The sequence below is a fragment of the Cynara cardunculus genome (genome assembly GCF_001531365.2).
Source record: "Cynara cardunculus var. scolymus isolate 2C chromosome LG 17, CcrdV1, whole genome shotgun sequence".
NCBI classification, from domain to species: domain Eukaryota; kingdom Viridiplantae; phylum Streptophyta; class Magnoliopsida; order Asterales; family Asteraceae; genus Cynara; species Cynara cardunculus.
Window position 1 is genome coordinate 35,056,467 of NC_037544.1, and position 19,619 is coordinate 35,076,085.

Sequence of the window (19,619 nt, forward strand, 5' to 3'; positions counted from 1 at the left end):
AATACAAGGAGGAATAAAATTCCCTTGTGGCCACGGAGGTTCAAATGCGATGACTTCGGGCTATATGCAAAGTTGATGGTCGTTCTGTATTAATCGACTCGCATAACGGGTTAGATATCAAGAATAATAAAAAAATAGATTAACTTGATTCATTAACATATTCATAAAAACCATTTATTACATTGTCTATTTGACTATTTGTACAAATAAATTCCATTCAATAACTTGGTCATAATGACTTATGGCCATGCATTTATTACATGCCATTTCTACAATATCATAATCCAATATAAAAAATATTACATACAAAATTCAAAACAGGAATAGGATCCCATTAAGATCGCAATGCCAGTGTTTTCCCATTCCCATTCCCATTAAGATGCAACATTCCATTCCCATTCCCATTCTCATTCTCATTCCCATTAGGAGGCACCTTATTTCCTTTCCCATTATCATTTTGATTCCTGTTAGGATACAACTTATTGTCATTCTCATTCTCATTTTCGTTAAAAGATAACTTATTTTTATTTCCATTCTCATTCCTGTTAAAAGACAGTTTACTCTCATTCCCGTTTCCGTTAAGGGACAACTTACTCCCATTTCCATTCCCGTTAAGAGACAACCCATTCTCATTCCTATTCTTGTTAAGAGAAAGCCCATTTACATTCTCATGCCCTTTAAAAGACAACTTATTCTCATTCCTATTCCCATTTCCATTCCCGTTAAGAGACAACCCATTCCCATTCCCATTCCTGTTAAGAGACAACTTATTCCCATTCCCATTACGAGGCAACTTCGACAAGACTGGTGCTTCATGTGAAAAGCCCAAATGCCGACCTCCCAAACCAAACGATTGATTCCTCAAAACCTCGTGCAAATGACCAAACAACTCTTTCTTCAACCATTCAAAAGCCAAATCCAACCTTTCCAACTGCTCCATTGCATTCTTATTGTACATAAACAACCCATAATACAACTCAAAACTATCACTTGATGTATTATCCACCAAATCCAACAATTTCTCATACCCTTTAGTGTTAATTGGAGTACTATACAAATCCAACTTCTCCAAGATCCTCCCAACTGTATGGGTTATGAATTGAGACTCAGCTGCATGCTGATCATGTTCAGCACATCCCATTTCCATCATTATACACCCTTCTTTTGCAAAAGAATCAAGAAACCTTTGGCAACGTGAAACCCTAGCTTCATCATGACCGATTCTAACTTTATCATACACAAATGGAAGATCTTTCCAACTGTGTTTACCACTTTCAGGCCCAAACATTGGATGGGTACATAAAATATCGAAATGTGGTGGCAATATTTGCAAGAACAAATCTTTAGCGAATTCTTTAACGGATAAAACATCTACGAATAACGTGCTTCGTTTCAATCTTTGTAATGGTAATGATCGGAGTACTTTATCGGTTGAAAGGATTGATGTACAAAGGAGGATTACCTCGGGGTGTTCTTCGCAGAGGTCGTCGGCGTTAGAGTAAAAGTAGACGCCGAGTTCCGCTGCCACCGCGGAGTAATCGGTGCGGGAGTGTGCAAGGACGGTGTGGCCTTGACGAGCTAGGGATTTCGCAAGGAACTGGCCAAAGTTGCCGAACCCTACAACGGCGATTTTAAGTGGTTTGGATTTGGCGATGTGGTCGGACATTTTGGAATCGTTGTCGAAGGGTTGAGCGGTGTCTATGGCGGAGATTTGGAAATTGCGACGGAGGCGTAGGATTTGGGTCTTTGGTAGATGAGAAGGTGGCGGTGGTGGAGAATGGGAGGGAGGGTGGCGAATGCAGCTGCCACGGTGGAGATGGTGGTGGTCGGAAAGATTGGAGAACCGAGATACCGTCAGAGAGCTGGAATGCATTTTCCGACGACGGTTCTTGCTTACTCTGACTTCGCCGGCGACGGTGAACTGATTTACTTTGAAAGGAGGTGGAATGTGAGCTTGTTTTATAGGCGGGGAAGCAATTTGGTAGAGACACCTTACAAGGGTAATAATGTAATTTACTATAACTTTTATTAAATTAAAAATACGTTTGTTATTTATTTATTTTATTTATAATAAATTAGAATTTTCTTTTATGTGGCTACACGACCACGAACGACGTTTGCTCGTATCCGGTTGCTTACCGAACACCATCGAAAAAATAAAACGAAAATAATATGAAAATAAAAATTTCCAAAGATTTTGTTGGAAATGCAATTATTGGTTTGAAGAAACGAGAAAAATGTGTCAAAATTCGTGAAATTTTAATAATAATAATATTGTTTTCTCATTTGTATGTGTTATATCTATTTGTCGGTCCGTGTTATATGTGTGCATGTGTAAGTGTGCGTATTGGTTTTTGTTATATGTATATACATGTGTATATATATGTTATAGTACTATATATAAAAATGCATTATATGCAGTGCGGGATCTAGAAACTATTATGCTTGGGGCCACACTTAGGAGGGTCGAAAAAATTTCGAAACCGAACAATTCGTCCGAACCAAAAAAGGTTTCGGGTTTTCATTTTTAGGTTTAAACTGTTCGGTGTAACCGAATAAAGATAACTGATACGGTTGAAATAAGCTAGGTATTGACCCTACAATTTATATTTGTTGAGTGAATATGACTTGTATTATCTTTTCATATGTGGTACTGAGTATCATGCGTACTGAAATGCAATGATGTGGTGGAGAGTGACTTCTAAGGCTTATGTTTTAATCTTTTAGTACTCTTCTTAAGATGAGCTTCCAATGAGACCTACCAACTAGGAATTATTCCTTCTGCCTGATCATATAATTCACAAATAACACTTGGATCTTTAATTGTCTTGCATACTGCTTTTCAACACAAAATTGCAAAATTAACCTAACATTTCCATTTGTCTAACATTTCCATTTTCTTACAAAGTTAACCTAATATTTCCTACAAAATTGCAAAATTAACCTAACATTTTCATTTCCCTACAAAATTATAAAATTAACGTAACATTTCCATTTTTCTAACATTTTCATTTTCTTACAAAGTTAACTTAATATTTCCTACAAAATTGCAAAATTAGCCTAACATTTCCATTTTTCCACAAAATTGCAAAATTAACCTAACATTACTATATGTCTATAAAATTGCAAAATTAACCTAACATTACTATATGTCTATAAAATTGCAAAATTAACCTAACATAAAGCATTTACCAAAATACCAAATTATCAATTATGAAGCAAACAACAAAATCAAAGTCATTCAAAATTAAATATTGGAATTTAGAAATCAAAAATTTTACCCAAATCAAATTAGAGACTGGAGACTGGAGTAGGTAAGCAGACTGCGTGAACTGTGAAGGTGAAGGCGTGAACTGTTACCGTGTGAACTGTGAAGGAGAAGGACTAAGGAGGGGGCCTTCATAATTTTATTGTTGGGGGCCCAACTAAATTAAATTAAAAACTACAAATAAAAAATAGGCTTTCTAAACATTTTTTTGTTGGGGGGCCAGGACCCCAATGGTCTCCATATGCATCCGCCCATGATTATATGTATGGTGATACATATGTATATGTGTGCTTGTATGTCTATGTCTATACGTGTCTATGTGTATATGTGGATGTATATGTGTTGGTTGCTAATTGTGATAGATCTGTGTATAATTGTATATATGATATATCATGGATACATGTATATAAGTATATATGCATGTGTATATGTGAATGTATAGATTATGTTTATGTTGTTTGGTAACCGTATATGATGTATATATGTGTTGTGTACATGTGTGTGTGTGTGTGTGTGTATATATATATATATATATGTGTGTGTGTGTGTGTGTGTGCATGTGTATATATGAATGTATAGATAATGTGTGTGTTGTTTGGTACCCGCATATGATGTATACATGTGTTGTATATATGTTGTATATGTATATATATGATCAATGTACATGAATCTATTTTAAAGTAATTGTACATACCAGTTTAATGTTTTTACCTTTATACAAATCTTGTGTATGTAGGACAAGTTTCAATGGGGCCCGACACAAAAGGTAGAGGTCTATGATGCATGGCCCATACCATGCACAATATGTATGAGGATTGAATGAGGGGTGAAAGAAATGAGTCGTGGCACAAGCCTATAATTTGGAGGGGGGTGAGGTGGGACGAGCAAGACTTCACATCCCTCAGAGGACACCACCTTCTTTGGATCCCAGAGTCGTATTGGCTCAGCATGATTGATCAGGGTTTTATCTTTATTCTGAGTTTTGTGCATTACCTTTGTTTTATCGCAACTTATATGTTATGTTTTTAACAGGTGTGGGATACCGGTCATTGGAGATCCCACCTATTGATCCTTCGATGTTCGTTTACCCCCAAGCGGCTAGAGTAACTGTTAGTATACTTTGTTTTATAAAACCGTTTGGTAGGTTTAAAGTAATATATTTTAATAAACGTAGTGAAACTACTTGTTTGGGCTGCCACTATTGGACATACATTAGGCTAAGTAGATAGGTCGATTGGCAATGTGACTACCATTGGTAATTAGAATATTATAATTGTCAAAAGGAGGCATTTGATATGTTTGACTTACAGTTATTATGTTGTTGAAATGTCTACAGATATAAGCCATCCGTTTTTGTTTTGGTAAACCATAGGAGCGGTTTCGAGAGCTTAGGGACGAGGCCCAATCTAGTACAGAGTGTTGGAGGACGAAGGGAATGCCGTCTTTTTGGGTTCGAGATCTCCCAGGATCCCAATTATGCTATGACCAATAGTTGCACTAGCAGCACCAAGAGATCATCCGTTACTATATTGGTAGCAGAAGTATGTTGGTTATATTTTTATATATCATGTCATTACTTTTCATTGCCAACAAATTATTGATTTTTGTCAAATATTGAATATTTACAGGTGGTTGAGTTTAAAAACGAAAATGGGAAGGATCGTGGAGGAGAAGCTACAGGATGAACAGCCGAGCTGGAGATCGTACGAAGAGTAAGGTAGATGTGGAGGCCCAACAGGCCAGCTATGCTGCCTAGTTAGCTGAGCAAGTCATCTTATTGCAACAGTTTGTTACTTTAATGCAGTAGCGTAGATACACTCTCCTCCTCATCCTTTTATCTCCCTAGTTAGATTGGTATTTTGAATTGTATGAATTGGTTATTTCTAATTTGTTGGGTAGTTTTAGTTTGTTAATTTGAATTTGTGGGCAGGTTTTGTATTAAATATAAATGAAATACATAACTTTTTTTTAGTTTATAAAAATTGGCGACGGAAAGACGTCGCTAAAAGTTAGTAGAGTGTCACTAATTTGTCGTTAAAAGTTTCTCGCTAATTTGTCACTAGAAATCCCTCGCTAATTCGCCGCTAAAACGTCTTGTCACTAACAAGTTTTTATGACGCTTTTAAAATAAAGTGTTGTATTAATTATTTTTTACGGCATTATTTGAAAAAGTTTCATATGAACACAAGTGTCATATAAATAGATGAGTTTATAACATACTTTCAAAATTGTTGCATAAAATAGCTAATACGACACTTTATTTAAAAAAATCGTGATAAAAAACTTGTTGAACGCTAAAAAACGTCCTATAAACCTATTGCAATACTTTTAGATAAGTCGCTTTATGGTCTGCTCCTACAAACTTAAGTTTAAAATATATTTCATTCGTCAAATTTGTATAACCACTAACTCACCTATCCAACCCAGCGCCTACTCAACTCAACCCGCAAGGGTTGGGTTATACATTTTTCTTTTATAAATTATGCATTAAAAAGGATTAAAATATTTAATGTTTCGTAAACATTTAATCTATTTACAAATACAAAATAATTTTTATATAATTATATTTTACATTTTTTCATTTATATGTTAATGTTAAATTTATAAAAAAAAATGGAATATAATGCTAATTTATAATCTAATTAAAAAATTATATCAATATTCTTTGTATCTTTTTATAACCAAAATCTTATATATTAAATTATTTATACATTTTTATAAATACACTTAAAAAAACAAAAAAAACATGATGTGACATAAATCAATTTTTAATTAAGAAAATAATACTACATTCGTTCCAAAATAAGTGTCCATAATGAAAAATTCGCACAATTTTAGTAAAGTGTAATAATTAAAGATTTATCTAGAGATGAAAATTTTATCAGTAGAGGCAACTCAGGCAGGTATCCGACCATAACGGGACGAGATTCCCCGCTTTAGTGGGGATGTGGATTTATGTTTATACTCGAAGCGGGGTCAGGGATGACATTACTTGCTCGTAATACAACCCTGAATAATTTTTTAATTTTTTTAACATATGTATATATATATATATATATATAGTGTGTGTGTGTGTGTGTGTATGTAAATAAATACAAATGTATATAGAACGGGAGCCAGAGTCTGGGAAAAGATGGTTGGAGACAGTTCCAAATATGATTTAAGGGTAGGGGTGGTCAATGACGGCATAGGGATTGGGCATGTGCTTTGCTCCCATGGTTTACACGCACGTGTGTGTGTGTGTATATATATATATATATATACATGAAATATTATTATGAATTGTTTAAAAAAATTAGTATATTGTTTCATAAGATATGCCAGTGGCTTCACATATGAAATGTTATTATGAAACAACTCTTGTATGAAAATAGGTAACAGAAATTGTAATTGTTTCATAGGAGAACCAATAATTGGTTTGGCGGCTTCGCATGAGAAACAAAAACCTTTTACACATTAAAAAGTTAATATGTTGTTTCATAAGTGACGCAATAATGTGTTTGGTTTCGTATAAAAAAACAAAACGGTTGAAAAAAAGGCGAGGAGGAGCCCGGGGATTTATTTGATATTATATGAAATATTTAAGAAAATTACAAATATTCCTAAAAATAGAAATTTGATAAAAAGACCAAAAGACCTTGTTTTTAAGGTTTGTAACATTCGAATGGTTTGCAAAAGAAAGAAACCCTATGTATATGTGTGTATACATTTATTATTAAATGATAAATATATTTGATTTTCAATAATGACATTTTCTGTAATGATGATTTATTATAAATTTTAATTATAAAATACATTATTAATAATTTTTTACTAAACGGGTACCCAACGGGGTGCTCCAAACCCCTCGGGACCGTGTCGAGGGTAGGGATGGTAATGGGGCGAGGACTTCAATCCCCGTCCCTGATCCCCGATCTTTGTCCTCGTCCCCGTCCCTATCCCCACCAGGGAATTTGATCATATCCTCATCTCCGTCTCTAACGGGGAAACGGGGATTTTTTTTCCTGTTTGTTTAAAAACAAATTAAATCAAATGTGTGAGACGCTACACATGTTTAAATCTCATATTTTCCAATAAACCTAAAATCAAAAGGAGTTTAAATTAATACAAAAAAATAAATATATACGTCAACATATAATAATTAATAAATCGAAAACAAAAAAATTAAATTTAATCTAAAAAAATTAACATCACATGTAGCAAAACATATTGAGTAATATCCAAAATATATTGAAATAGAAATTACTATTTCCCGATTTAATAGAAATAAATAATATATAATACAATTTATTAATATATATATATATATATATATATATATATATAGGTACGGGGCGAAGCGGGGGATGTGATACCCGTCCCCGTCTCCATCCCCGGTTTGAGCCAAACGGGGATCCCCGTCCCCGAGACCCGGTTTAACGGGGAATCCCGTCCCCGACGGGTCAAGGCCAATTCCCATGCCTAGTCGAGGGGGATCAGGGAATGCATTACCCGCCCTGTTTCCATCTCTAGGACAGAATGATAAAATATGCTTTGAAAATCATGCAAAAAATATGATTAATTTTCATGTAGCTGACATTTAGAGCATTTTTAACAAATTTTTCAAAAAACGAAGAAAAATACAGATTTTATATATGTACGGCAATTTATTTTACACCAATTAAATCTTTAAGAGCATCTTCAACAGATTCCCCAAAATTTCTCTAAAATGAAGAAGTAAAAGTCAAAATCACTAAAAAATTACAGTTATCTCCAACATATTTCTCATTTTGAAGAATCCAACATTAATTATAATATTAAAATATTTCATATATTTTATCATTTTCAAGTTTTTTTTTGTTTCTTGTGGTTTATCGAAAATAACACTTTTCGAAATTACAAAATGGTTATCATGGTTTGTAAAAACTTTCGGATTTGATTATTCTCTCTAAGGGTCATTAAAGAAATCTATTAAATGAGAAGCATTTTGTAACACCCCAAGATCACATTTGTATATAAACATATATTTTCATCTATTAAGAATATATAACTTTACACATTCGGTCCAAAATGTATACAAAAGCTACAATACAAAAGTAGCTACCAAATTTTTCCACCTATCTTAGTACAAAACTTGTATTCATAACAAGTATTCAAATACAAAAGATATCACAGGTTCCCAACATTTCATGCAAGCAAATATAAGTTCTTCACAACTTTTCATTTTCCTTTATCGTTTGATTGTGTCCGATCTGTAATGCACATTTTGAAATACAAATGAGAGTTAGACCTTAAGGTCTAGTGAGAAATCTCTTTGATTGCCATTACATGGTGAAAATCACCAAAACATATTTTTGAAAAATCCTTCATCAAAGATATCATAAAAATAAGATTTAATTTAACAAACCTTCTTTTGTCGCATCATAAAGATGAGATAACTCCATTTTATCGCATTGAACAACATAATAAACCATTTGTCGCATCAAACTCATAATACATCAACTTGTCGCATTAAATATATAAATGAACATATTTTGTCGCATCCAACTAATGCGATAAACCCAATTTGTCGCATCAAACACATGAGATAACCACCTTTGTCGCAAGGGGTGATGCGATAAACACACTTGTTGCATCTCAAAGATACGATAAACCAACTCATCGCATCAAGCACATGCGATGACCTCCGTTTGTCGCACAAACTGATGCGGTAACAGTAACTTGTCGCACCATAGAGATGCGATAAACTCATCATGTCGCACCACAAGGATGCGATATTCACAATTCATCGCATCACACTGATGCGATATAACCAACTCCTGTATGATGCGATAACAATATTCCATGATCAAAGATCATCATTTCCAGAAACTGATTACGTCACCCTTATACCAATATGCTCAGCTCTTGATTATGTCACTTCATTACAAAAATATATTCAACTGCTGATTATGTCACTCTTATTACCAAATATATCCAACTTCTGATTATGTCACCCTAATTACAAACAGATGATAATAACCTATCAAAATCCAAAATTATGTTAATAAATAGCATATAAACACCTTCAAATCTCAAGTATGAAACCATACGGTTTTTTCACCAAAAGCAAATCAAATGATACTTTTAAAATAAAACTCACCTTGAATTCACAAAGAGATGCAGATATGAAGATGAAAAATCAACAACAATTATCCCGAACAAGAATCATAGAAAACAACTTCTACTTTCTTCCCCTTCCGGTATCTGTTTCCTCGGGTCCAAAACACATCGAAAACTTCTTCTTCTTTTTTAATTCACTTATCATCCCAAAGAGATAAAATAATTATCTCACTTAATCAACCATATAATAATAAGAGGCCGTAAGGTTGATTTAAAATATTTTGAAAACATAATCAAATTAACCCCCTCAACTTTCCACCATTATTCGAAAACAACCCCAAACTTTATAACCGATAAACCCGGTTATCGTACATTTTTTTTATTAACCTGGATATTAAGAGACTTTCATGATATAATGTAAAATGAAATATAATTGTTTGGTAATTGTGTACAATAAAATTAGGACTCTTAATGGTTAAGGGAGATCCAAGATATAAAATCATTCAGATGGTTTTAGAACCATTAACAGGCAGACTATTTTTTTGCCAAACAAGATTCACCTCTTAACGATTCATAGGTTATCTTTTAATGAAACTATTAAGAGGTAAACAAACAGCCACTTAACTTCTTTCCCATTTGCATTGGGGCTTCACATAGGATTGAACAAATTGATCTTCAACTTAACTATGGATAACCTCTCCAAACAGAAAATGTTCGATGCTACTCTAGAAGCTCTTGGTGTTGCTGCTTTAGGGCTATTAGGGGTCGCTTACCAATCGGTAATCAGATAGGCGTTTATTAGGTAGGAGTTATCGCTCCAACTTATTTTACTTAGGGACCGTTAAATGTTTATTGGGTAAGCGTTTACCTGGGTAAGAGTCGTCATCCTCACTTAACGGATAAGAATCTCCATTCATTCTCATCGCTCTTACCCGGTAAGATTCTTGGCCCTTCTCATGTTCATCCGACCATGTAATGTATTTATTCATCAATTAAGTTTATGCACATTTTTCATATTTCGTGTGATGATGGGTAGTGGTCGTGGTTGGTGATGGTTGTGGTACCATCAATGGTTTTGTCTCCAAGGAAGAGGGATGGGGTATTAATTTTTTATTTTTTTAAGTAAAATATAAAAGTATTAAACATAATATGTAGAATATTTTTTATTAAATGTGAAAAAAAAAACCTAGGGAAATGATGAAAATACCATCACCTAACCAATTATTTTTAACGGATTAAGTAAGAGGGAACAAAAGCAGTAAAATATTATACAATGAAGTTTTCTATAATAACAAATTACCAAAAGATATTTGGTCTAATGGTATGTGAGTATTTGGCCTCTTAGGAGGTCAGGTGCTCGAATCCCACAAAATATGAAAAGGGTTGTGTGAGTTTATTTGTTCTATTTGCCGTATATAAATAATATATACTTAAGAAAAAAGTTGTAGGGACTGAATCCAAAACAAAATAAAAAATCATAAGAATCAAGTCACTGTGATTCGTATTTTGTCTTGAAATGGTCGTTTGCTAAGATCCATGAAAGAGGCGATTAAGTTAAGGACATTTTTGGTCATTTTATCTTTTCATAAAAAAAAATCAATGTACAAATAAATGAAGTATGCATACATATGTGATTAATATAAATAGGTAAAAAAAAATGTGAACAGTTCCCCCTCTCCACCTCCCTTTTTTTCTCTTTTCCGATGACCATGTGTTTATTTTTTCCGACAACTATAAACACGACACTAAACACAACATAACGTAAATAAAAAAATCAAATCCATAACTACACTAAGCATACACTGGATTCTACCTCTGAATGAGTTACTCCATAACTCAAACCCTTCCTTGATCAACCCTCATCTCTGACACTCTCTTACCCTTATCCCCAGACCCATGGTTTTCCTCTTGTGCGAGCATAAATGGTCCAAATCCATCAAAGTAATAAATACATTGTGTACCACAAATGCTCAAACCAACATATACAATCCATCACGTATCCCAAGGAATTATCCAAATAAGAAATAACTTATCAAGTAAATATATGCAAAAAGATGACTTTCATCCATCGCGACATTGATCCAATAATCAAAAATTCCAACCTCAACAAAGATTGTGTAGAACACAAAAATGATTATGAAATCAGAAGTTTCATGGATAGGAGATTTTTTGCACTTCAATATTGATAGAGCAAGTGAGTGTTGAATACTTGAGGACTCGCAAAATATATTCCCTTGTATGTGTAGCAAACAAGTTGCAGAAGCATTCAAACTTTTGTACATAAAGTTAAAAGTTGCATGAATCAATCCAATATATTGCAAGGACGTCCTGTTTGACAAACATTATCATATTTTAGATTAACTATTCCGAACTTGTTTCACACTTTAATGCACTAAATAAAAGAATCATCAAAAAGCCAACATGATATTGATTATTAAGTTGTTACATCACCAAATATCATTGAAAAGGAAAAAAGCAAATACTATAATTAATATGACTTCTTGTATGTAAGACATGGGATGATGCATTATTCATCTTGTGTGAAGTATCGTGCAAAAAGGAAAGTTGAGATGTGAAGCGTAAGAAAAGATCTGGACATTTGATCATATTTTACCTCAAATCCACTCATGAATCGTGTTTGATACAGGGATTGATCCAATGTATCTCATCCTAATATGCATCCAATGGTGAAAATCTCTTCTTACATTTCTCAGCTTAACTCTCCTTCTCACCGGAACCCAACTCATTGATCTCATTCCTTAAATATTTGGAGTTCAAACTTAATATTAATTTATGAAATAGCATAAAAAATGAACAAGTTTAGGGGCTTGGGCCTCCTAAGACCATTTCCGGTGAGAGGAAATAAGGGTTCAGACTTTTCTAGGGCTCCGCCAGGCTGTGCTTTCTTTGATCAAGCATTTCAGGGCCGAACATTTTTGGGCCTTTTCGAACTTAAAATGGTTTTTCAAGACACTTTCAGTTTCAGGTCAGGCTGTTTCAAGCCGATATTCCCACAGCCTGATCAGACTTCGACGATAGGCCCAAACCAGACTTGGAGCTTGGACTTTTTTGCGTGCATCTTTATATGAAATTGGGAACATCCTGCTTAGAATATTGGGATCAGATACACCATTCCATGCTGGTCTATTCATCAAAATTCATGGAAATAGAAATAGACCATTACCATATGATTCATTCATTTAGTGTCAGGAAAATTTTCTAATTGCTCATGGTTTTCAACGTCGTACACAAATTCAAGCCACCAAACATATGGAGCTAGCTACAAAAGCAATAAACTTTCGAGCAACAACACATCACCTAGAAAATCTTGAACAGGAGACCTCCATGGGTGGCAAAAAATGGAGCAAACACAAGCGATTCTACAGCCATCAGTTTAATCAGGATGTTCAGCGACGGTCCTGATGTGTCCTTTAACGGGTCCCCAACCGTGTCACCGATCACAGCCGCCTTGTGTGCGTCCGACCCTTTTGGTCCAAGTGTCCTTGCATGCTCTGAAGCACCAGCCTGAACAACTTCCATTCATCACAACCATAAACAAACCCAATATACTCCGCCCCAAAGCAGCATCTTGGAGATCAGATTTAACAAAAATCAAGAAAAGAGTGTTCTTATGACAGATATACCTCGATATATTTCTTTGCATTGTCCCAAGCACCTCCAGTGTTGGATGCAGAGATAGCAATCTGCATTATATCGTCAGAAACAATTGGTTTAGTAATAAAATACCCCTCAAGATGAATACTTATTGTAATTTTAGCGGGGTACCTGTACGCCAGAGACGAGAGATCCAGCAAGGACGCCTGAAAGTGTTTCAACGCCAAAGAAAATCCCGACAATGAGGGGAGTGAGCATAACAAGAGCACCAGGAGGAATCATCTCTTTAATGGAGGCATCGGTGGAGATCTTGACACAAGTGGCATAGTCAGGCTTAGCAGTGCCTTCCATGAGGCCAGGGATGGTGTTGAATTGCCTGCGGACTTCCTCAACCATCTTAAGAGCTGCGCTTCCCACACTCTTCATTGTCATGGCCGAGAACCAGTAAGGAAGCATGGCACCCACGATTAAACCAATGAAGACTTTTGGGGTCAACACATCTACAGTTGTGATTTCAGCCCTGCTTACAAATGCACCGAATAGGGCCAGGGATACAAGGGCTGCAGACCCTATAGCAAACCCCTGAAGAAAAGAAAAAAAACCCATAAGATCTCAACATAATGAGAAAGAGGAGAAAAAAGGTGGAAGAAAAGGTTTTGCAACCAAAGTGTCATTGGCCCAACCTTTTCTAGAGTCAATAGTTCAAGCCTAACCAAAGGTGTGGAGTGTGTGAGTTTTGCCATACATAAATATCACCAAACCAAACCAATCCAAACAAACCCATGTATAAATATCCTACCCAAATGCTGGGTCGAGGGTGGGAGTGGTGAGATGTAGGTATACCTGTCCTCTACCCTAAAGAGTATAGCAGTTGTTTCTGTGAAGACCCCCGGCTTTGTGAATAGTGTGGGGAAATTGTGTAAAAAGAACATTTGGGAAAGAACTTGAAAACAAGAAAGGCAGTGTTGTATATTTATAAAAGAGGTTTTGCAGATTGATGGATGTACCTTTCCAATGGCAGCAGTGGTGTTTCCAGCAGCATCAAGGGCATCGGTTCTTTCACGAATGCGGTGGCTCATCCCCGCCATTTCAGCTATGCCACCAGCGTTGTCACTGATGGGACCATATGCATCAATGGCCAATCCAGTGGCTATGGTGCTCAGCATACCAAGAGCGGCTACAGCGACTCCATACATGGCAGCAAAGGTAAAACTAACAAAAATACTGACTGCTATTGCGAAAATGGGGATGATTACTGACTTATATCCTAAAGCAAGACCAAAAATGACATTTGTAGCAGCTCCAGTACGGCAAGAATCAGCAACATCTTGCACAGGGCTAAAAAGATACAGCAGAGTTAATCATAACCAATCCTTAACAAACAATACAAGAGTTGACAAATTAAAAACAAAGAAACTCCTACCTGTAAGCATTGCTAGTGTAGTATTCTGTTACGAATCCAATTATAAGGCCAGCCCATAAACCAACACCAACACATAAGAACAATTGCCTGCAAAACCAAATCAGTAAGTTTACATATACCCTTTTCATTCGACATCATGTGGAAGGATGGTCAATTAAGTAAATTCACAAATCACTGAATACAAATGGTGATATGAAGAGCACAAAGTTAAAATGTTGAGCTTACCAGTTCTTAACTTCCTTCTGGACTCCAAAATTGAAGATGGTGAAGGAGTTAGGAAGGGCAATCCAACTTATGAGTGCTATACCAATTGTCATCAGAACAGTGGATATAATAAGTTGGTTTTTCAAAGCAGGCTCGATTTCCTTAACAGTTTTGACTTCAAAAAAATCAGTGGCAAAGAGGGTGGTGAGCAAACAAACAAGGACACCGATAGAGCTGATGAGGAGAGGATACATCATTGCTGTAAATTCATGATTGTTCCCAAATGAGGAGATGGAAGCAACCACGAGTGCAGCACAGGAGGACTCTGCATATGAGCCAAAGAGATCAGATCCCATACCCGCAATATCCCCAACATTGTCACCAACATTGTCAGCAATGACCTGCAGCATATTCACCACTTCAGCTGATAAAGAAAAACCACAAAAAAAAGGACCAAAAAGAGACAAAAAAGAAAGGACCAAAAAGAGACAAAAAAAAAAGGATGAGTTAATCACTGTTTAGGATTCCAAACACTTTCTCAGCCAGACCTCTTTCAAGTTCACTCGCCTGAATGAATCTTAATGGGTGTGCTTTCCCATTTACATATCATCCATAAGTGCAAGTATGGCCGGATAAGTGCCTCTTAATTCAACACTTCATTGTCAGTTTATTTTTAGGTTAATCACCAAAATCATAATGTACTATTGGCCAAATGGATGATTTCATATTGTATCGCGGTAAAACTTAGACAACAACTTGACATGTCAAATAATATGCACAAGCATTCTAGCATGATAAATAAGCAACATGGCACCAAAACATTTTTCTAGTCAACATTGAAAGAATTATTTGTCAACTTGGTTGATCACCATCGTTATCTGTCGAAATTTGCAATGGCTCATAGCTTTTTGGGGGTATTCCCCCTCTGAAAGATGCAATCCACCGCCGGCCTACAATCTTACCAAAAATATATATAAAAATAGAAAGAGAAAAAAAAAGTTACCGCTGGATTTCTTGGATCATCTTCAGGGATGTTCCTCTCGACCTTGCCAACAAGATCAGCTCCAACATCAGCAGCCTTTGTATAGATACCACCAGCAACTCTGCCAAAAAGGGCCATGGAAGAACCACCGAGTCCATAACCAGTTATAGCCTCAAAAAGCCCTTCCCAGTCATTGCCGTAGTAGATCTTGAAGAGGTTGATGGTGATATACAAGACAAGGAGACCATTTGCAGCTAGGAGGAAACCCATAACGGCTCCAGAACGGAATGCAACAATAAAAGCCTTTCCAACACCTTTTCTTGCCTCTAGTGTAGTTCTGGCATTTGCATATGTGGCAATTTTCATTCCAAGAAAACCAGATATGACTGAGGTTACAGACCCAAGCACAAACGATACACTGGTGAAGATAGCAGTGAAGAGAGCAGGCTTGCACTGCTTGGTGCTGTCATATGTGCATTGTTGGCTACTGGTACTGAATCCATCAACGGAACCAAGGAACACAAAGATCAAAACCGCAAAAGCAATCATGAAAACACCAACATATTGGTATTCAGTGAATAGGAAAGAGGTTGCTCCTGCAATATGAACAGTGTATCACATTAGAGCACACAAATTATGAAGTAATAATCACTAAAGTTCTCAAAAGAAGGGAAAATATTAAGACCACGTTCAAATTTCTATAATTTCTTGATACAAGTTATAATACGATTCTTTACAAGTTATAAAATCATAAGAACAACTCCCTACAAGATTTGTGGTTTTTCTGAAAGAATAAGTTGTTCAATATGTACTTAATTATCACAATGAGAAATTAAACCATGAATGATCCATTTGTTGAAATTTCAAAGGATATATCTAATGCACTATGTTGAAGTACACAGGTGAGGATACGAGTTATACAAAAATGCATTCATATACGATCGGGTCTGTACTTGCAAGTCTAAAATAAAACCAATAAATGGAAGAATTATCTCATAGTTCACACATTAACAATATACCATAAACACGCATTTACGCTTAACTCTTATCCTGTTTTAACTTATTTTGCACCATGTTAGTCAACCATTGAGGATAAAGATCTCATAATTTGTGAATGTTTAATTCTCTTTTAAGCAGTTTGGCAAGTGCCAGAACTCAGAAGTCAGAAGCACCTCTCCTTCCTAATTTTGATGACTTTTGTATCCCTTTTTCAAACTCAAATACTTTTCAACTTATGTGTTCATACAAGTAACAAATTAGATTCAAAGGAGCATAGTTTATTGGTTAATACTAAACAATAAGATAAAGAAAATTGACCTTTTAACAACAAAGTCAAGATGTAAGATCTAAATTCTGATCCATGATAGTAACAATTCCTATAAAATGGGTAAGAAACTCAAACAAGGCTATCAACTTCATCTTTAATCATGAAATATACTTGTTAAAGAATCAGATCTACGACTAAATCAGATGCTCTTACATGTCGAATTAAAGTAATGACCATAACTAGAAGTTCCTACCAACATCTAAACACCAAGATCATGGAGGCATCAACAACAGGGATCAATCAGCATCTTAATAAAATGCGTCAAAAACAGTTTATGACACTATGGATGCCAGGTTCAGAAAGAATATTCATTAAAAAATTAAAAATGACAACAGATTAGCAGTCAAATTATATGTTCTATTATTGCAAAATTCAAGTATACAAACTTGAATTTAATTATAGATCCACACGTACATATAGATAAACATATACTTGAATCAATCAAACAACATCACTATTACAATTAAGAATAATAACTATAAATCAAGCAGACAAAATAAACTTCAAGTCAAACAAATACGATGGAGATAAAAAAAAATTATATGCTATAAACTATGATGACAAGTACAGGAGAAGCCACAGCGACAATTTAAAGTTAAAAAGCAATTCTTATTCATGGAAAGAGTTACTGTTACTAGTATCAAATGATAAACAGGAAGAATATTCCAATTATGGAATTAAAAGAGCATCAAATAAACCAGAACACTCAAACTTCAACTCATCGGTGCGTGAAGATCACCAATGATTCATAACAAGCTTCAAATTATCGGTAATACAGAAAACCAGAATTGCAAGGATAATATGTTAAAGAGATTCATAACTCATGATTTGAATTTTCACGATTTGATTTCACAAAACATAGAGATCTAATAAGAACTATAATTTATAATTACCTTCAGAGATAGCGTTCTGAATTTCAGCACATTTCTGAACAACGTTGTGGTCGTTGATTCCTTCTTCTTCCTCAATCAACGACTCCGTAAACACATTCTTTCCATCCGGTTTATCCAGCGAGAGCTTCACTTTTGAGACGAGAAACCACTGGAATAGAGAGAATCCAATTCCGATGACAGCGCAAATTGGTATTAGGATTTCGGTGCCGAGATCTGAAAGAATTGTTGGCGTCCCCATGACCTTGTGGCGGAGGACGGCGGAGCTCCGACGATAACAAAATCGGAGAAAGGGAAAACGAAACTAACTAAAACAGTGAAAGAGGGTTTAATTTCTTGGTGTTGTGTGTGGCAATGAAGCTGCGGCCTCGGATGATATATAGAGATGGTTTTTAGCCTCTCTCTGTGTATATATATAGGTGCGTATGTATCTATAGAGAGAGAAATAGGTGGTGATTTGATGATGAGAGAGACGATTGGGTGCATGAATTTTGTGTTATTTTTTTTTTCTAACAAATTTACGGTTATAATCCAATTTATTGTTAGATGTAATGTAACACACATCGTGTTGGAGAATAATTCATTTTATTTTTATTTATATTTTACTAGAAAAGTACTTACATAATGCATCGAGACATATCTCGATTTTAATATTTTATTTTATTATTTATCTGTATCGATGTTATAATACGATTTTATGTATTTTTAAGAAAGAAATAATGATTTTATTTTTGAATAAAATATAAATTTGAAAATATCATAAAATTTTTAAAAAATATATATCAATGTTAATATCAAATTAACTATTTAAAAATTCTATTTTTTATGTAATTTATTTTTTTATTATAATTTAATTTAAATTTAATAATGAAATTTTTAATTTAATAATATAACATTTTATAAATATAATAATTAAGTATTATGTTAGAACTCAATGATTATCCTAATTATATTTTAGATTTTTTATATTTAAAATGAGATATTTATTCTGTATTTGATTATGTTTATATGCAGTTAGTTACACGAATTTAGATATAGAGCTTTAATAAGTTGTACTTGCGCACAATCTACTTGCAATCTTGAGTTTTAAGTAATATGCATTAAAAACAGTACTTTACGCATAAAAATGGTTTTTAAAAGTTTTTGTCAAATGTTTTATAATATATTTATATTTTATATGAAAATTATTTTTACTCAAATATTTATCCGGTAAAAAGCTATTTGTATGTGTTTAATACTCAAATTTAATTTATCGGGTAAGATAACTAATCAGTAACACTTATTAGATAAATATCTTAATATTAAATATTTTAAATAAAAGGTAATGTTAGGGATTGTGTGTTTACCTCTTAATAATTCTTTTAAGAGACAACCCTTGAATCACTAATAAATCTTGTTTGGCAAAAAAAATTGTCTTTTAATTGTTCTAAAACTCTCTGAATGATTTTGTATCTTGGGTCTCATTTAACCGTTCAGCGGCCTAATTTTATTGTAAACGTTTACCAAACAATTACATTTCATTTTGCATTATATCGTAAGAGCCTCTTAATCATTCCGACCACTTAATCATTTAGCACCAAACCATTCATCAACTACCAAACAACCCATTTGTAAACGCCCGTAAATCACTTAAAATATTTTTAAATAAAAAATGATACATTTAAGTTTTTATATATTTTTTCTAAAATAAAGAATTAAAAATTAAAATATTTAAAAAGAATTACATTCAACTCCAACAATTCTTTATTTAAAAGGTTTCAACATAAACTGTATTATTATAATATTCTTTAATCTTATCATCCTAATAAACTTAAAAATATATATATATA

At 34.3% G+C, this 19,619-nt stretch overlaps 2 protein-coding genes across 2 annotated transcripts; both read right to left on the reverse strand.

Annotated features, from left to right (window-relative positions):
- Window positions 1–334: 334 nt before the first annotated feature.
- LOC112500022 (arogenate dehydrogenase 2, chloroplastic-like) lies at window positions 335–1,873 on the reverse strand. The gene has a single exon (XM_025103284.1). It carries the CDS (start codon window positions 1,871–1,873, stop codon window positions 335–337), a length of 1,539 nt encoding a protein of 512 aa, XP_024959052.1.
- Window positions 1,874–12,522: 10,649 nt separating this feature from the next.
- Window positions 12,523–18,216, reverse strand: LOC112500830 (pyrophosphate-energized vacuolar membrane proton pump). Its single transcript, XM_025104424.1, has 8 exons — window positions 17,794–18,216; window positions 15,595–16,169; window positions 14,613–14,992; window positions 14,388–14,474; window positions 13,972–14,302; window positions 13,136–13,546; window positions 12,994–13,053; window positions 12,523–12,874 (listed from the first exon to the last, which is right to left on the reverse strand). The coding sequence occupies exons 1-8, from the start codon at window positions 18,029–18,031 to the stop codon at window positions 12,668–12,670; spliced, it is 2,289 nt and encodes a 762-aa protein (XP_024960192.1). The 5' UTR covers window positions 18,032–18,216; the 3' UTR covers window positions 12,523–12,667.
- Between the last annotated feature and the right edge of the window lie 1,403 nt (window positions 18,217–19,619).